General features: G+C 39.7%; 1 protein-coding gene across 16 annotated transcripts in view; it reads right to left on the bottom strand.

Annotated features, from left to right (window-relative positions):
* The window catches only part of EML6 (EMAP like 6), an 87,895-nt gene that overhangs the window by 30,684 nt on the left and 42,098 nt on the right, over positions 1–15,113 (bottom strand). For 14 of the 16 annotated variants that reach the window (XR_015772116.1, XM_088052443.1, XM_088052446.1 and 11 more), the window contains 10 exons: positions 14,058–14,195; positions 12,638–12,894; positions 11,387–11,599; positions 10,585–10,752; positions 9,573–9,682; positions 7,675–7,793; positions 6,760–6,946; positions 6,047–6,152; positions 3,054–3,147; positions 317–417 (listed from right to left, as the gene is read on the bottom strand). Coding sequence is in view for 15 of the 16 variants with exons in the window: in XM_088052443.1 (XP_087908569.1) it covers positions 317–417; positions 3,054–3,147; positions 6,047–6,152; positions 6,760–6,946; positions 7,675–7,793; positions 9,573–9,682; positions 10,585–10,752; positions 11,387–11,599; positions 12,638–12,894; positions 14,058–14,195 (1,493 nt within the window). In the remaining variant the exon portion in view is untranslated. The remainder of the gene's footprint in view (positions 1–316; positions 418–3,053; positions 3,148–6,046; positions 6,153–6,759; positions 6,947–7,674; positions 7,794–9,572; positions 9,683–10,584; positions 10,753–11,386; positions 11,600–12,637; positions 12,895–14,057; positions 14,196–15,113) is intronic. The other 2 variants (XM_088052445.1, XM_005525470.2) reach the window with 1 other exon arrangement.

The raw sequence follows: 15,113 nt of genomic DNA, 5'->3' as shown, positions 1-15,113 counted from the left end.
AAAAGTCATGAAGAGTGAAAAATCCAGTCCTGAATAAAAAATATCCTCAATCAGAACCTGATTTTTTGGGAGCCAAGGATGCTTGCTCAGGAGAATTCCTTAGTAATATGACTAGAATTTAAACACAATTAACTGGAAATTCTTTCCAAGGAGGAAGGAATATTGCGACATTTGCTGACTCAGAGGTGGGTTTTCAGCCCTTTAATATTTTGGTAACTGGAAAAAACAAATTCTTAAACCGAAAACATGGTGTTCCTGCATTAAAAATATTCACAAATCCTCATGTTAATCAAATATAAAATATTCAATACAGTACCTGTTTGCTGCCAAAATTTGATGTGCTTCATCCCAACCGTGACCAGTCTGTCCACATGATGTGGATTACATTTCACTACAAATATTTTATCTTTATGGCCCCTGCAATAAAGGTAGATATTTTAAAAGCTTGGCAAGGGATGACTTAACATTTCCAACTAATTAAATCATTGATATAAATAATTTCTCCATCTAACAAAAAGTAGAGAGCTATATTTCTAATCAGCAAGGGTTCAGCTCTGGGAGTTTGCCCCACGGAGATGGCAGGAAGAATTTGAGCACACACCATGTGAGGAGTACAGAAATGTAGGGAATAAAAACCCTCTCCCACTGAATTTCAGCTCATTTAAGTCATAACAAAGGAGCAAAGGAGCAGGCAACAAAGGTTAAGGCAATTAAAAGAAGACATAAAGGTCAACATAAATATTTAAATGGATGAGAACTCAATAAATATTGAAAGATACTCTGACAGGAAAAGTGAGGAAGTGTTTAATCTGTGGGCTTCAAGATGGAAAATAAAATCACAAATTTTAAAATGATAGTGTAGGAAGCAGTTCACTCAGCAGCATGTTCACCTCCAGGTTTAGTTCTTGGGTAATTAAAATTATGCTTGTTGATGTATTTATGGGAATTTACAAGCTTGGGTCTTATCATAGCAAAAAATATTCCCATTTCTAAAGCATTACTTTTATCTATGTCAGTGTTTTCTAAGCCCCCCAGAGCTGCTTTTCACTGTGCATCTGCAGGTTTTGTGCTAGGATTAAGTCACTTTTCCCTGACAGGCTCAGCAGATCTGGAAAATCACGTGGTTCTGAAACCCCTCTCAGGGTCAGGATTTCCTTCCAGTGGATCGGTCTGGATGCAAAACTGGCCACCTTTGACATCTGCAGCACATCCTGCATCCAACTTACTCCACAAGGATTTAATGAAATTAGACAGGACCTAGGAGAGCCAGGACAGGGAAACAAGCTGAATAATTTAGCTCTGAAACAATTAAAGCAAATAAATAAGAGTGTTCTTAATGTTGCAACAAAAAAAAACAGGAGTTATGCTGAAATAAACCATTCTAGAAAGATTAAACAAAAAGAACATTTCAAAAAATAAATATAACTGCAGAATAAACATGAATGTCTGTATATGGTGAATGGACACCCATTTTTCAGGTTTATATGTGTCCATATGATTGATTATAAGGAGATGTTCTTTTATTCCTGCGTGCAAAGGCCACATGAGGGCTTTTGTCTGTCTCCCTGTGTCCCCCTGTGCTCACCAGAACAGGGAACTTGCCTTTAGGCACTGCAAAAATCTAAACAATGGCTTAAACTGGAACATTTTAGAAGACACGTTCATTTTTCTGCTCTCTGTGAGGATCCTGCATATTTTCAAGAGAACAGATTAGCAAGAATTAGATCCATGGGGTACATGCAGCATTGCATGGTGAAAAGAAACCGAGTGCTCCTTGTTTTATCTGTCCTGGGAGCACCAGCAGCCAGGTAGTGACACAGCTCATCATTATCTTGTTTTTAAAAGCTTAAAGGTCAGCATGTGAATATATAAAGTATTTCCTTGCCTGCGAGTCAAGCACAATCTGTCTGGGGACAGCAGAGCTGGGATTGCAAAGCCCAGGAAAATGTCACGTTTTACAACACAGCCAGGGCTGTTGCTAAGCAAAGCCTCCAGGACAGATTTGAGACAGGATTTAAACCCTCACTGCCTAATAAACTGCATGTCTGAGGTGCAATTGTAGAGCTAACAGATTGTGGTACACACACATGGAGTAAAACAATGATTTCTTCAGTAATGGTGCACTACTAACAGAGAGTGCTGCTGCCAGAAAACCTCACTTCTTCTGCAACACGTCACCATATAGTAATTAAAGTAAATTACCTTTCACAGGCATTTTTTTGCAGCTATACTAACAATTTCTACTGAGCAATGCTACATTACATGGCTGCAGAGAGCATACAGGATTCTGCCCTTGCCCTTCTGGCACAGGCATCCACTCTCACAGGAATTCTGCTCAGTCCTAGTGACCAGGGGCACATTTGCTTTGTCCAAGGCTGAGACAGAAACCAGGTTCTCAAACAGTTTGATTCTCCTACACTGAACATCTATTATTGCAACCCAGTACCTGAATATAAAATAGCAAACATGTAATTTTAGTCCAATTCTCTTCCCAGAATTGGTCCCTTCAAGCAATTGTAGAGGACTCTTCACTGTCAGATTGTTGGCTGAGCTGTCCTTTGGCAATTGAAAGAGCAAATAGTTCAGACAAAGCTGGCTCAGAAGAAAGGCAGGATCAGCAGTGCTTGAAAAAAATATATATAGATTAGAGGGAACTCTTTTTTCTTTTTAGAAAGTGATCTGGTTATTGATGGAACCCAGCACATCATGGAACACATAAAGGAAATGACACCTCTGGTGACTTCTGCCCTGAGCCAGGACATAAAACTGGGAGAAAAGATTAAACTTCACTTGAAAAGCCTGAAACAAACCACAGTGCCAATGTGGCTCTCCCAACAGAAAGGCTAAGGAACTCCTGCCAGAAATAGTTCACACAATTTCCAAACTCTGCACTGTGCATCCCCAGGTTTTTAATCTGGGTATGTTGCTCTGAAACACCATCCTGTTTTCAGAGGGGAGTTCTGCTTTATCTCTTTGTTCATAGGAAAAATGTGGATGATGCTATTCAGAAAAAAGCAATCAGAGGGGACATTTTAAACTGTGTGTACCCTCACCTGGTTGTTGCCAGCTTTTCTCCCTTTTTCCAGTCCCAGAACACAATGGCATGGTTATCATCCAGCCCAACAGATGCCAAACATTTCCCATCAGCTGTACAGAAGCAATACTGAGAGTTAAAGGTGCTAAGGCTTTAGCTGAAAATGAACACAACAATCACATTGCAAACTGAATTTCTAATTATATAAAAATAAATAAAAAATTAATAAAGAATTAATAAATGAATAAAAATGAAATAAAATTACATAAATATTTATAATATACATTTTAAATATATATATTTGCTTTGTTTATATATATAGATAGATATAGATATAGATATAGATATAGATAGATAGATATAAATAAAGCAAAAAAAACCCCAAAACAATAGTTCAAGAAATTGGAGTTCAGATCTCTCCTAAAGGCAAAATATTCCTAAGTACGACGAAAATAGGGAGGCTCAAACAAGGCAATGAAATTCAATTTCATAAATTCATAAGCGCTCTAAATTCACCTTGCATTTTATTTGAAATATTTCTGATCAGATGATGCCTTTTTTTCTTTGCTTGAAATGGTGCAGAGATTTAGTAGAGTATGAAATGTTCATAGGCAGGGTGATGAAACTATAAATACGATATAAAATTTTAAGGCTAAAAATAACTGCTGGCTATCTTTGCTTTCACTGCAGGAAAGACACAGCAGTACTGATAATGAGAGGAAGGAAAGCCAGAAGAGAAAATCATCCATAATTCAACAGTACCCAGGCACACTTGCCACGTGTATAAAATAATGATAAACACAACCATCTCTAACAAAGTTTTGGAGACAAACTTTTGTCCTGAAATTCTAAAAAGTTTATAAAACTAAGCCATGATTTTTGCAGTTTATTATAAGAAAATTGAACTTTATAGGGTGTAGGAGGAGCTGATCACCTGCTTGGATTTTTTAACTGCAGAAAAGTCATAGTTGGAGGAAGCAGAGCTGGGCAGAGACCGAACGAGAGCACTGATCTGGGAATGTGCTTCTCAGAAATGAATGATGTGAAGGTTTGGGCATATTTGACTTCAAGAAGAAAAAGAATCACTGGTATAAACCACTCCATCAGAATGACTGCAGAGTTCATAGGGCTGAGTAAGTTCTTACAGACTTTCATGACTGAGTTCTACTGGAACCAAGTCAAGAAGGAGAAGGAGAATTTAATAATCAGTCAGAAAGAAACCAAGTGGAAAGAGCAGAATAAGGTAGGAAAAAATGAAGTTAAAATACAGGACAAGAAACCAAAACTGAGTTTATTTTAAAAATCCCCAAAAGACACAATAATTTAAAGTTTATTTACTTGAAACAGGAGGTTTATGCACTAACATGGACTATACCCTCCAAACAATATCCCAAGGTATAAGTGTTAAATTAGCCACCAGAGGGCACAACCAAACTCTGCAGGAATTAAATGATCCTCTTGGAATCAGTGTCCTGCGAAGGGCTGCACCAGAAGGACCCAGCTTTCAGAAATGGGCAGCAGCTGATGTTTCAGAGAGGGTGTGAGGGCAGGGAGAACCTGGGGAAGAGTCAGCTGCTGCATCAGCTACAACCAGAAAAGCTTGGGAGCCCCGGGTTTCTTTCTGTAAGCTCCAAAGTGTGTGATCTGAAGCTAATTCTGAAATCTCTGTTATTAAGACAATGCAAATCCCCTACACGGGGCAGTGCAGCCTCTGATCCTGCAGGGAGGTGCACATTTGCTCAGCTCTCTGTCCCTGTCAATGCCAAGAATCCCACCTGGAGCCAGTTAGGAATGCAGTGTGGGCATTACTCCTGGCATCAGGTCCTAAAGCAACACTGTAATGTTGAATGGTTGCTACACTTTTAAAAAACCTTCAGTATTTTTTTACAGATTAATGCCCACAGAATGTTTGGCCAGCTTATTCTTTACAGGTACATGGGTTCCAAGATCCAGAATATTCCTACTTGGACAGGAATTCACTTGGTGTTAAAAATGCAAACCACAAAGTGTTTTCAAATATAGGAACATTTGCTCAATTAAGGATCTGAACCAGAAGATTTTTGACATCTATGCACACTGATATCAGTTAAATCATCCTTATCCATTTTCCCTCCTTCTGGCACTTTATCTCCTTTCAGAGGGAGCTTACACACCACAGTGGGTCAGCAATTTCACTTTTGAATTCAAGCTCTTGGATGAACACCAGGGCTCCTCTCCTGATAATGGAATATGACTGAGTTCCACAGATTTATCTCTGTGGAAGTCAAACTTCTTTCGTATAGTCTTGTCTTACAAATGTGATCTACATCCTAATGAATACCCCATTTCTGGAGAGCAGAATATGAAATAAGCTTTGAATATAATTGAAAAAAAAATCAGATCAAGTAGAGGCTAGTTCAGATAAAGTAATCTCTTTATTTTTTTTTTTTTAATAGAAGAAGGAAGAATGAGTTTTCAAGCCCTTTTATAAAGATACGGAAGTATTTAAGTCCCCACCATATGGATGATATTCTCCAGTGCTTTAGTGCTTTTAGTAGGAATTATCCCCTAAAAACTAAGAGAGCTTAGGGCAGCCAGCTTGGAAAGGCAAGTGGGAGAGAAAGCAGACAATTGTTTGTCATATTTACTTTTTCTGTAAATTCACTGAAAAATGTGACAATTGCTAGCAAATGTGAAGAACTGGATGAGCCCAGAGGTGACATTTCCAACTCATTTATATGCTTTGAGTCACCATCCTGCCTGCTTTAAAATTCTCACACCATCATGCAGACAGTGACCAAAATTCCAGCTGCACACTTGGTATTATCTACCAGACACTGCCAAAATCAGTCACTGACCAAGTGACCAAAGGCCCACGACTGACTTCACTACACATGCTATTTTTATCCCAAGTCAGCAAGCTTCCATGTAAAATTGGTACTTGGCTGTCATTTAACACCTCTTTGGATTAACATTTCATCACAAGAGCTGCTTTTAAATTAATCATTTTGATAAACATAGGCAGTGGCTTACCTGAAAAATCCAGTGCACACACTCCTCTCTGGTGCTGGCCTTTGAGCAATGACAAACACTTCAGGGTCTGGGTGTCCCAGACGTGGATGGCAGCGTCTCTTCCAACCTAGATCAGAGGGTTAATTGGCATCTCTGCCCACGGAAGTTCAAAGCACACCAATAACAGTAATTAGCATTATCATATCTTTGTCATGTGGCCTATTTTATCTTTTTCAAGATTTATTTTCTCTTTCAGAGCAATATCAGTGGATGGTCTCTATCACTATTCAGGAGAATATTCATGGTGTCATTTATCCTGATGTCTGAATGTGTATGTACACACTGAATACATCACATTCAGTACCAGATATCAGGAAAGTGCCCAACAGCTTTTATCTGAGCAAGGCTGTTGAAAGCTCCTGCAGGACAAGAATACCACAACAGAGTAATGAAAGTCCAAAACCTTCTAGGAAGGAGCTAAAACACAGCTCCTGTGTTTTACTGCAGAGATTAAAAGTAAATTTAAGATTTAGAAGGCCATAGCACAAGACTGGTAGAGTTTATGCTATATAGGAACGGTTTCATCATCACCTCCAACAGTCTTGGCAGGGAAATAGGAAACAACATTCAGTTTGCCTGGATTTAGGAGGAAACACTTCATTTAAGGAAAAAGAGAATGGGGATTTTTCTAATTCTGTATAAAAATATAACTTCTATCAGTTTGAAGTCCCCACCTGCCCAGTAGCCACATAGTCCTTGATGGGGTGGATGCTGAGGCTGAGGATGTCGTCATCGTGGCCGAGGTAGAGGCGCTGCGAGTGCTGCTGCCGGTTGTAGACGACGGCCACGGCGGCGATGTGATAAACCACCTCTCCTGCCTGAGTGTAGAACAGGTTGTTCCTGCAGTCATAGCCCCTGTACCTGCAGCAAACACCAAACATCTCGTGGCTGTCCCATGGCTGCTGGGGAAATCTGTGTTACAAATCATGGTGTGTTAAAGGAAAGGAGTCCTGAGGAGACAGCCTGAGCTCAGAGGTATGGCAGAGACTGCTCCCCCAAAGAGCAGGAATTCAGGAATCATCTCAAGGGCTGCTTTGCACTCAATTCCTAAATCAGCATTCATTTCATAAAAAGGCTGTAACATTTACATAGAATTGTGTCCAAGTAAGTTTCACAAGGAGTTGGATTGGAGCAGAGATCTATCAGGCATTTTAACGAATCACAGCAATTACAAACAATTAACACAGAACCTTTGCTCTGGGAAACATCAGGTGTAGTGAGCAACAAGTACAAAACTCAACACTGATGTGTTATTTATCAGTGTTATAAGCTTCCCTTGTTCCTTAGCAAAGAGAACCATGGAATGGGCTGGGCTGGAAGGGACCTTATGGATCACCCAGTTCCACCCCCTGCCACAGGCAGAGACATCTCTCACTGGCCCAGGTTGCTCAGAGCTCCATCCAGCCTGAAATCCAACCGAAAACAGAAAATCTCTATCTGATACTCTAAGAACTACCACAGTAACAATGACAAATTAATTGTGGGTAAGCACCAAAAAATGCTTTCCTTATGCTCTGATCCAAATTGTTAGAACACCCCAGCAATGTTAATCAATGAGAAATAACAAATATTATCTGATGTTACTCTACCCATGTATAAACTGCAGCTTCAAGCTGTCCTCGGGCGCTCGCTCTCTCTTAAGGAAGGGCACAGAATGGTTTTTCTCTTTACTTTGCTGTTTCAGCTGAGGTAGGTCTTCTTTGTAAACCTAAAGAAGAGTTGCTAAAGTTAACTGCACGTCTCTGGTTTTATAAATATTTGTGTATGTGAGTGAAAGTGACTTTAAGCATGAAATTTAATATATGCTAATGTGATGTTCAGTGGTTACAATGCAGAGCCAGGCACTGTTGTTCCCAGCCTTCAGATGATAATAAATGTTTTTTGGACAATGAACTCCCCTGGCCTGAGTGGCCCAGAACAACAATCTGAAGCAGCAGCAGCAGAGGGTATTTTTTCCAGAAGATTCCAGTGTCACTTAGTGAAAAGGAATGTAAATGGTGACTGGGAATCTCCAGGTGTTTTTTAATTTCATCTGTGCTTCAATGTCCAAGCTCAAAGCTGAGCACGAGGAACTGCTTCTATCTCGGGATTATGGTGAAATACCCAGGAACCAAAACCACTTCAGTGATCTGCCAATGTGTCCAGAATCCCAAAACACAATTACAGCTCTATACATACACAAAACACCTTCCATTTAAACACTTCAGAAGTGCTAAAACTCTGTGGCGCCACTAAACATGTTTGAAGCATCCCCAAACAAAATCCATTACAATGCTAAAATGTAGCTTTGGTGTTTCTTTCCTGTGCCTACATTTCTTGGACAAATGGACAATGAAATTGCCACTCCCACAGAAATCTACCTGACTTCCAAGAAGCAACACTAGATTTTTGGAAGAAAGGAAAAGAAGGAAACAAACTCAGTGAAACAAAATACTGGGGCATCATGTTCTGATGCATCTCAAAATGTAGAATCCTCTCTGCTGCTTCAGCCATAACATTAAAAAGAAAAAAAACCCAAACCAAACCCCAATTCTCAAAATAAGATCAATGTTTTTATTTCCCTGTGCTTTTGTCAATTATTTCCTTTAATAAAATGCCAAATGCAGCTTCTGCTTGGGGCTGTCTCACAGTTCCTATCTGAGATGCTATTTTAAGTTGTTTCTGGTTTTCCATGCATTAACCTGCCTGGAATATTGCTGTTTAACTGCCTACAGTGATATTGTCACTTGTAGTTTTTAAACCCAGACGTCCTTTTTGACACACAGACAGCGTGGAGGAGGATGATGACTGATTTGAATACAAATGGAAAATCAGGAGGAGGAGGAGGATGGGACCAGCACTCTGGTGAAACTGGGTTTAAATGAGAGGGAAAGGGAGAGAATTTGGCAAAATCTGTTTCATTTGCCAATCACGACTGATCTCTGAAATAAAAAGGTGAAAGCAGCTGTTGGCAGAAGGACCTATGCAATTTATTGTAGTCAAGAAAATGAGGTGAAAAGATAAAGGATGCCCTTGCCTAAAACCTGGAATGTTAGAGGTGAACTTCCCACATTCCAGAACGAAGCTTCATGTCAGTCATTAAATCCCTTAAATCAACATGAACCAATTTATTCTGGAATTTCCCCCCTCAGTACCTGATCCCAGTCCTGCTCTGAGGAATTTCTGACCTTTCCCCATTGCAGCTAGAAGGCCACTGGACACTGGACAGGCAATACACAGCTCACAATCACAACAGCTCCTGGAATCAGGTTCAAGTGGTTTGTAAACAGAACTCAAATCACTGAGTGGTTTGGCTTGGAGGGGACTTTAAAGATCACCTTCCAACCCTTTAAAATTCTCATCTCCAGCTCAAGGATTTACGTATATTGGTTGCATAATCAGCTGAATACCATCAAAATAACTGAGAGCAGCTATGAGTCAGCAGTAAACTTCTTCTCTTTCCTGAATGGTGATGGGAAGTTGGTCCTGTGTGTTATTTCACACTCACCTGGCGATCGTAGTTGATTTGGGCTTCCTGCTCAATGTCAGAATCCAGCTCTGGCACGTCGGATAAATCTGAATCCGATTCCTCACTGTAGGAATCAACACCGCCCTCTGCTTAAAAAAATCAAATCAAATCAATAAACTGAACACATAAAACCACAAGAAAATAGCATGTGACATTTTTATATAATTGAGACTATGGGCAAAGCAGCATTCAAGAAGTTTGGAAGCTCCAGCAGCTTGTAAAAGTCATGGGGGTTGACTGAATGTGTCAGGATTCATTTCTGTCTCTCCTGTTTGCCTGCCCGGGGCAGGAAGGTGGCAGAGAGAAGAAAAATCACTGAGCAGTTACTGGTACAGTTCCAGCATCAGAGAATTCTGCTTTCAAAACAGGGTCTGGAGAGCAAACATGCAGAAATGGCAAATAAAAGCTTTCACTGATCACTCTTTGTGCTTAAAATGTTTGCTGCAATGTAGATATTTTACCAAATTGTGCATGTACAGAGCAAAAGTTTGCCCTTCTGCTGCAGGGAATCCAGATTTTAGCAATCACCATGACCCAGATCATATGGATTGGGTAGGATAATATAAGGAACATGACTGTAACAAGAAGAATATCTCAAGTACAGCTACTGCATAAATATGAGAAATTTATTGTTGTGAGATTGCTTTGAAAAGCAAACAATTAAATATGTGTAGTACGACTTCTGAGTGCAAGTTAGATGGCTAAGGTTGAAAATTTAATTATCTAGTCCCTCTAAATGCCTTCTTTCAGACACTTTGAGGAATGCTGCCTATGTATTCCCAAACACAAATAATTTCAGACTGCAGCAGCTTTTAATGTGCCCCAAATCAAGGCTTGTCTTTGAAAGCTTCAGTGTCCCAAACATGCTGAGTATATGCAGTTCCAAAGAATTATGATTTTTTTTCCTGTTAATTCAATAAAAGCTCTTCCAGCAGTGCTGCATTTTCTGCTGACTTAATTTAATAAATACTTGAACAGAGATGATGTTCACCTTGTGGAGAGGCTTCCAGGATGCCATTGGTTATCCCTTCTGGAACAAATCTCCACTGAAAAACAGAGTGATCGGCACCTCCCGTGCTCAAAACCCACTGGAAATCGTGGGACCAGCGCACATTGGTGACGTGGGCTGAGTGGCCAACGTATTTCCTGAATTTAGCTCCTGAAAACAAGAAGAGAGCTGGTGGTTTGAGGAAAAAAATTAACCTTGTAACTAATGAAGTTAGTTACCAATCAGAAACATATGCTTGTAAAATTTGAAAATCAAAAATTACTCAAATGCCTCATTTGATATGCTGATTAGAAAAGTAATTATGATATAAAAATAAGTGGCATAAAATAATGTGGACAATATCTTCAGTTGTCAGCAAAGTACTTCAACCTTGGCAGGAAGTAGCAGACACACACACAAGGTTTAATTTTCACCTTTCTGGCCATGAGTGCCAGGGTGAACCCAACACATGCATTACATTTTTCCTAAAACAGATTTTGAAAATATACTGAGATGTGACATCAAATTAAACACTGCAGCTCAGAAAGGCAAAAGATTGCTTGATTTGGATTTCTGGCTTTCTGCTTGGTACAGTGCAAATTCTGAGGAAGCAGCCACACATTCTCAACACTTCTGAAAACAATTACACAGAGAGGGTTAAAGTCTGGTCTCATTAATGCCCACAGGAATTGTGCACACATTAATTTGAATTTTACATCAGAATGAAAAGCCACCATTAGAAAATACACTAATATGGTGTTGAGGCAAATCTTGCATTTTTCAGCCATACAAAATTCCATCTTACCTTTCTTTAGGCACGGAAATCTGAATAATTTCACCAGCCCAAAGTCATCACCAGTCACCAGCACGGAGCTGTTGTAATTCCCATCCACAGAGTTGACATTTGTGATGTTTGTGTATTTTGGCCAAATTCCACTCACTTCAGATCCTATCACACAGGTCCATGAGGCCCAGTGAATTCCTTTGATCTCATCTTTGCTCGTTAGATGCTTCCCAGCTGAAAATGGGCAGGTGAATTAACCAATTTCATCATTTGCTTTTTAGAAACTCTGTTTCTTTTAATTATATTTATCTGTGTATTCTAGTTGTGATTAATTTTTAACCTCAATTAAGAAGAGTCACAACCTTCTTTAAATTACTATAATCTCTCATTTGTGGTGTTTGAGGACATCACAGATCTAAGGAGTTCTAATGCAGCTGTATTAGAAATAATTAGAATACTAATGAGAATTAGTATGCTAATTAGGATTAGCATGCTAAAGACATTGGGAAAACTTCGTAGTTCCAAATCTTCCAAAGAAATGCCTTCATGTAGAAAGTACTGTGAATAGCATGAGTGCCTAGAACACTTTCAAGTGCCAGAAGGTTAATAATACACAATTTTAAATCATGCTGACGTGCTAGGAGGAGTTTTTCATCCAAATTAAGTCCCTGAAACGTGACAATTTGGTCAGCCAGCCATTCTGTGGTACATTTTACTTACAGGGGCTGTTTTAGAGTTGATTGAATGCTGCCAAACTAGCTCAAAAGAGCCCAAAATTTTATTTATAAGCTCTCTTCTGCAAAAGTTTCCTCTAAATACTAGAAAGCATTCTCAAATAAGAGTGAAAATAAGTCAATTAGCTATCAGTGTTGCTTCTACTAACAAGCTTTTACATTGAGAACCTCAGCAATTCGGGCTGACTCAAACAGTTCTCCTATTTTTACATCCTTAAAAACATTCTGATCGCTGACAGGAATCATTCATCATTTGAAGGAAGGACAACAGGGACAGAGGGGCGTTGGCAGCTACCTGAGAGCGAGTCAACCTATAAAAGTTGCTATGAAAAAATATGTAATTCACACAGCAGAGACAGCTTTTCCTTAAAGCTGAGGATATTCAGTGAACATTGATTTAAAAAACAAGCAGTGGTTATTTCTCTAAGTTCCACCCAGGAAACTCCACTTTCACCTGTAATATTTGTGTTGTATTTGTAATGTTCTCTTCAAACCAAAACCAAAACTTGTTCTTAACACGAGCCCCTGGTAAACTTACAGGGCATCTTGTAGAAGAGCCTCTCTCCAGCACCATCGTTGGTCTGCAGGAACTTGCTGTCCACAGACCAGTCGATGTGAGTGATGAAACTGGAGGATTTGTTGCATTCCCCGATTTTTTTGTATCTCTGGGCTACGGCGTAGATGTCCACGGGGCCATCGTTGGAGCCCACGGCCAGGTAGGAGCCGTCCGGGGAAAACTTCATCTCATGGATCACCTCCTTGCGGTCCTTGATGTGAACCACCTCGGTCATGTCCCTGCAGGAGCCAGAGGGGGGAATGACAGCTGGAAACCCAGGGATTTGCAATCCACAGATAAAAAGATAGATGCTCTGAATAATTTGTACAACAAAAATTAGATTTCATTCTAAAAATCCTTTTTTTTTTTTGTAGCTAACTTCCTATTCTTTCCATTGATTCTAAGTATTTTTTAAAGCAAGAGACAGAAACCACACAGCCTGTCCACAGTGCTCTACATTCTCTTCACCTGCTCTCATGAAGTACTACTAGCAGCATCTCACCCAGATTTATTGAGATACATTTTCTAAGTGCATCTTTCAAACCTTGACACACAGCACTGTTAAAAGCAGGGTCCTGGAAGGAGAAGCATTCCTAACCTGAGATTTCTAGGAGGCATCAGACAAATTAACAAGGACAAGATTACTGGGAGACAAAGAAGATTAACTTCTTTAGAAAAATAGTCACTGGGAAGGCTTTTAAACTAATATGAACAGCTCACTTAAGTTTTGTTAAAGTCATTAAAGCAGAGCATTAGAGGGGTTTTCCCAGGCTTTTCCCTCCTATCAGCTTGGAGTTCCAAGTATTTTAAGTATATGCTTGGCAAACATATGGGGAGTAGTCAGGAGGGGGTAAACTCTTCCAGGTATCAATTAAAACAGCTTTTGTGTTTTGAAAACACACTGGGGGTTTGGATGTTTCACTCTAGGGCCAGTTTAAGGCTTTACCTGCTTCTGTATGCCCTCCATAACAGCATTTCAGACAGAAAATGCTTAAGATGCAGCCATGCAAAATAAAAAAAAGGCTTTCCTCTAACACAAAAAGTAGAATTCAGGTTTATCTTGAAAATAGTTAAAAATATCTTCTGATCACCAATTATTTTGCCTGGTATGTGTATGATAGGAAATAAATCATCACTGAAGAAGATCCCTCTCCAAACTATGTTCTCTCTGTTATGTACATTTCTTCTTACTAAATAGCTGTAAAACTTCAGAGTACAGGAAAAGAGCCAAACTTGTAAATCTTAAATTTTATCAACATTATTACTAAGAGCTAATTTTCTGAAATTAATTAAAGCATAGATTTTCTCCTCTTTGCCAAACTACCACCTCTTAAAAAGGATGCACCTGCAATTATTATTTCTATTTCTTCTGCTAAGATAGCCAGTGGTTTTCTCATCTTACCTTACTCTGAGGACAATGAAGGAGCCATCCTTCATCCCAAGTGCCAGCTGGGATCCATCAGGACTGAAGGACACGCTCCGTACGGCCTCTTCCATATTGCAGCGAGCAATCAGGGCGTGGTCAGCAAGGCTCCACAACCTGCCCCAAAGGGAAGGGAAAGCAGGAGGGGGCTTTCCTGACTGCCCAGGGTTAGGGTGGCATCAAGAGGAACCCCAAAGGTCTAACTCAGCTGGGAAAATCACTTGTACACACCCCTTGAGTTAATACTGTGTAAATGATTGTGGTCCTTTCAACCTGAACACAACTGTGGTAGAAGAGAACAGAGTGAAGCTCAATTACATCATCATTCGGTGTTATTTCCAAACTTCACTTATCTGACTGAATTCCCCAATATGAATTTAAAAAATGCAGTTTCTGTAGACAGGAAGGGTCAATGCAGCTCAGAGTGACATTTTCACTCAGGAAACATGAGCACTCCAACCACAGGGAAGACTTCCTTGTCCTAACTCTGAAGGAGCAATGAGACAAAGCTGCATATTGATTCCCTCATTATCATCAGTGCAATTAAAAAGAATCAACCAGTAAATTATGTCCTAAGATAAAGGCAAATAATGCCTCTATATTTTTCTGAAGGAATGGAGGGAGCTTCCCAAATCACTACAGGTTGACACATCAGATCTCAATAGTCTGCAAGACTTAGGAATAATGGGGGGAAATGCATAAAAGACCTCACTCAGGGTAGAGAAATTAAGGCAACAATACCCAACTGTCTTTGCTTTGAGGATAGAGTAAAAAATGTAATGTATTGATAACATCTTCAGTAGAATATGTGGACTATGAATCATCAGATGCGATCATGTGCTAAACTGGAGAAAAGAGCAATTTGTGCAAGAACTGTAATGTGATGATGAACCAAGTTATAGAGCAAAGCTGGACAGAAAGGAACAGGCAGGCTGGATGGGAGGCTTTACTGAGAATCATAGTAAAAGCTCTGGAACAGTAACAATTCCTATTTTCACTGAAGGCACTGGCACCAAGGATGTGGATGCTACTGAG

Source organism: Pseudopodoces humilis, chromosome 3 (genome assembly GCF_049639895.1).
Source record: "Pseudopodoces humilis isolate 2021_Gansu_Grassland_sample_001 chromosome 3, ASM4963989v1, whole genome shotgun sequence".
Taxonomy (NCBI): domain Eukaryota; kingdom Metazoa; phylum Chordata; class Aves; order Passeriformes; family Paridae; genus Pseudopodoces; species Pseudopodoces humilis.
The sequence above is the reverse complement of the archived record's forward strand: the minus strand, read 5'-3'. Positions and strand labels throughout refer to the sequence as shown.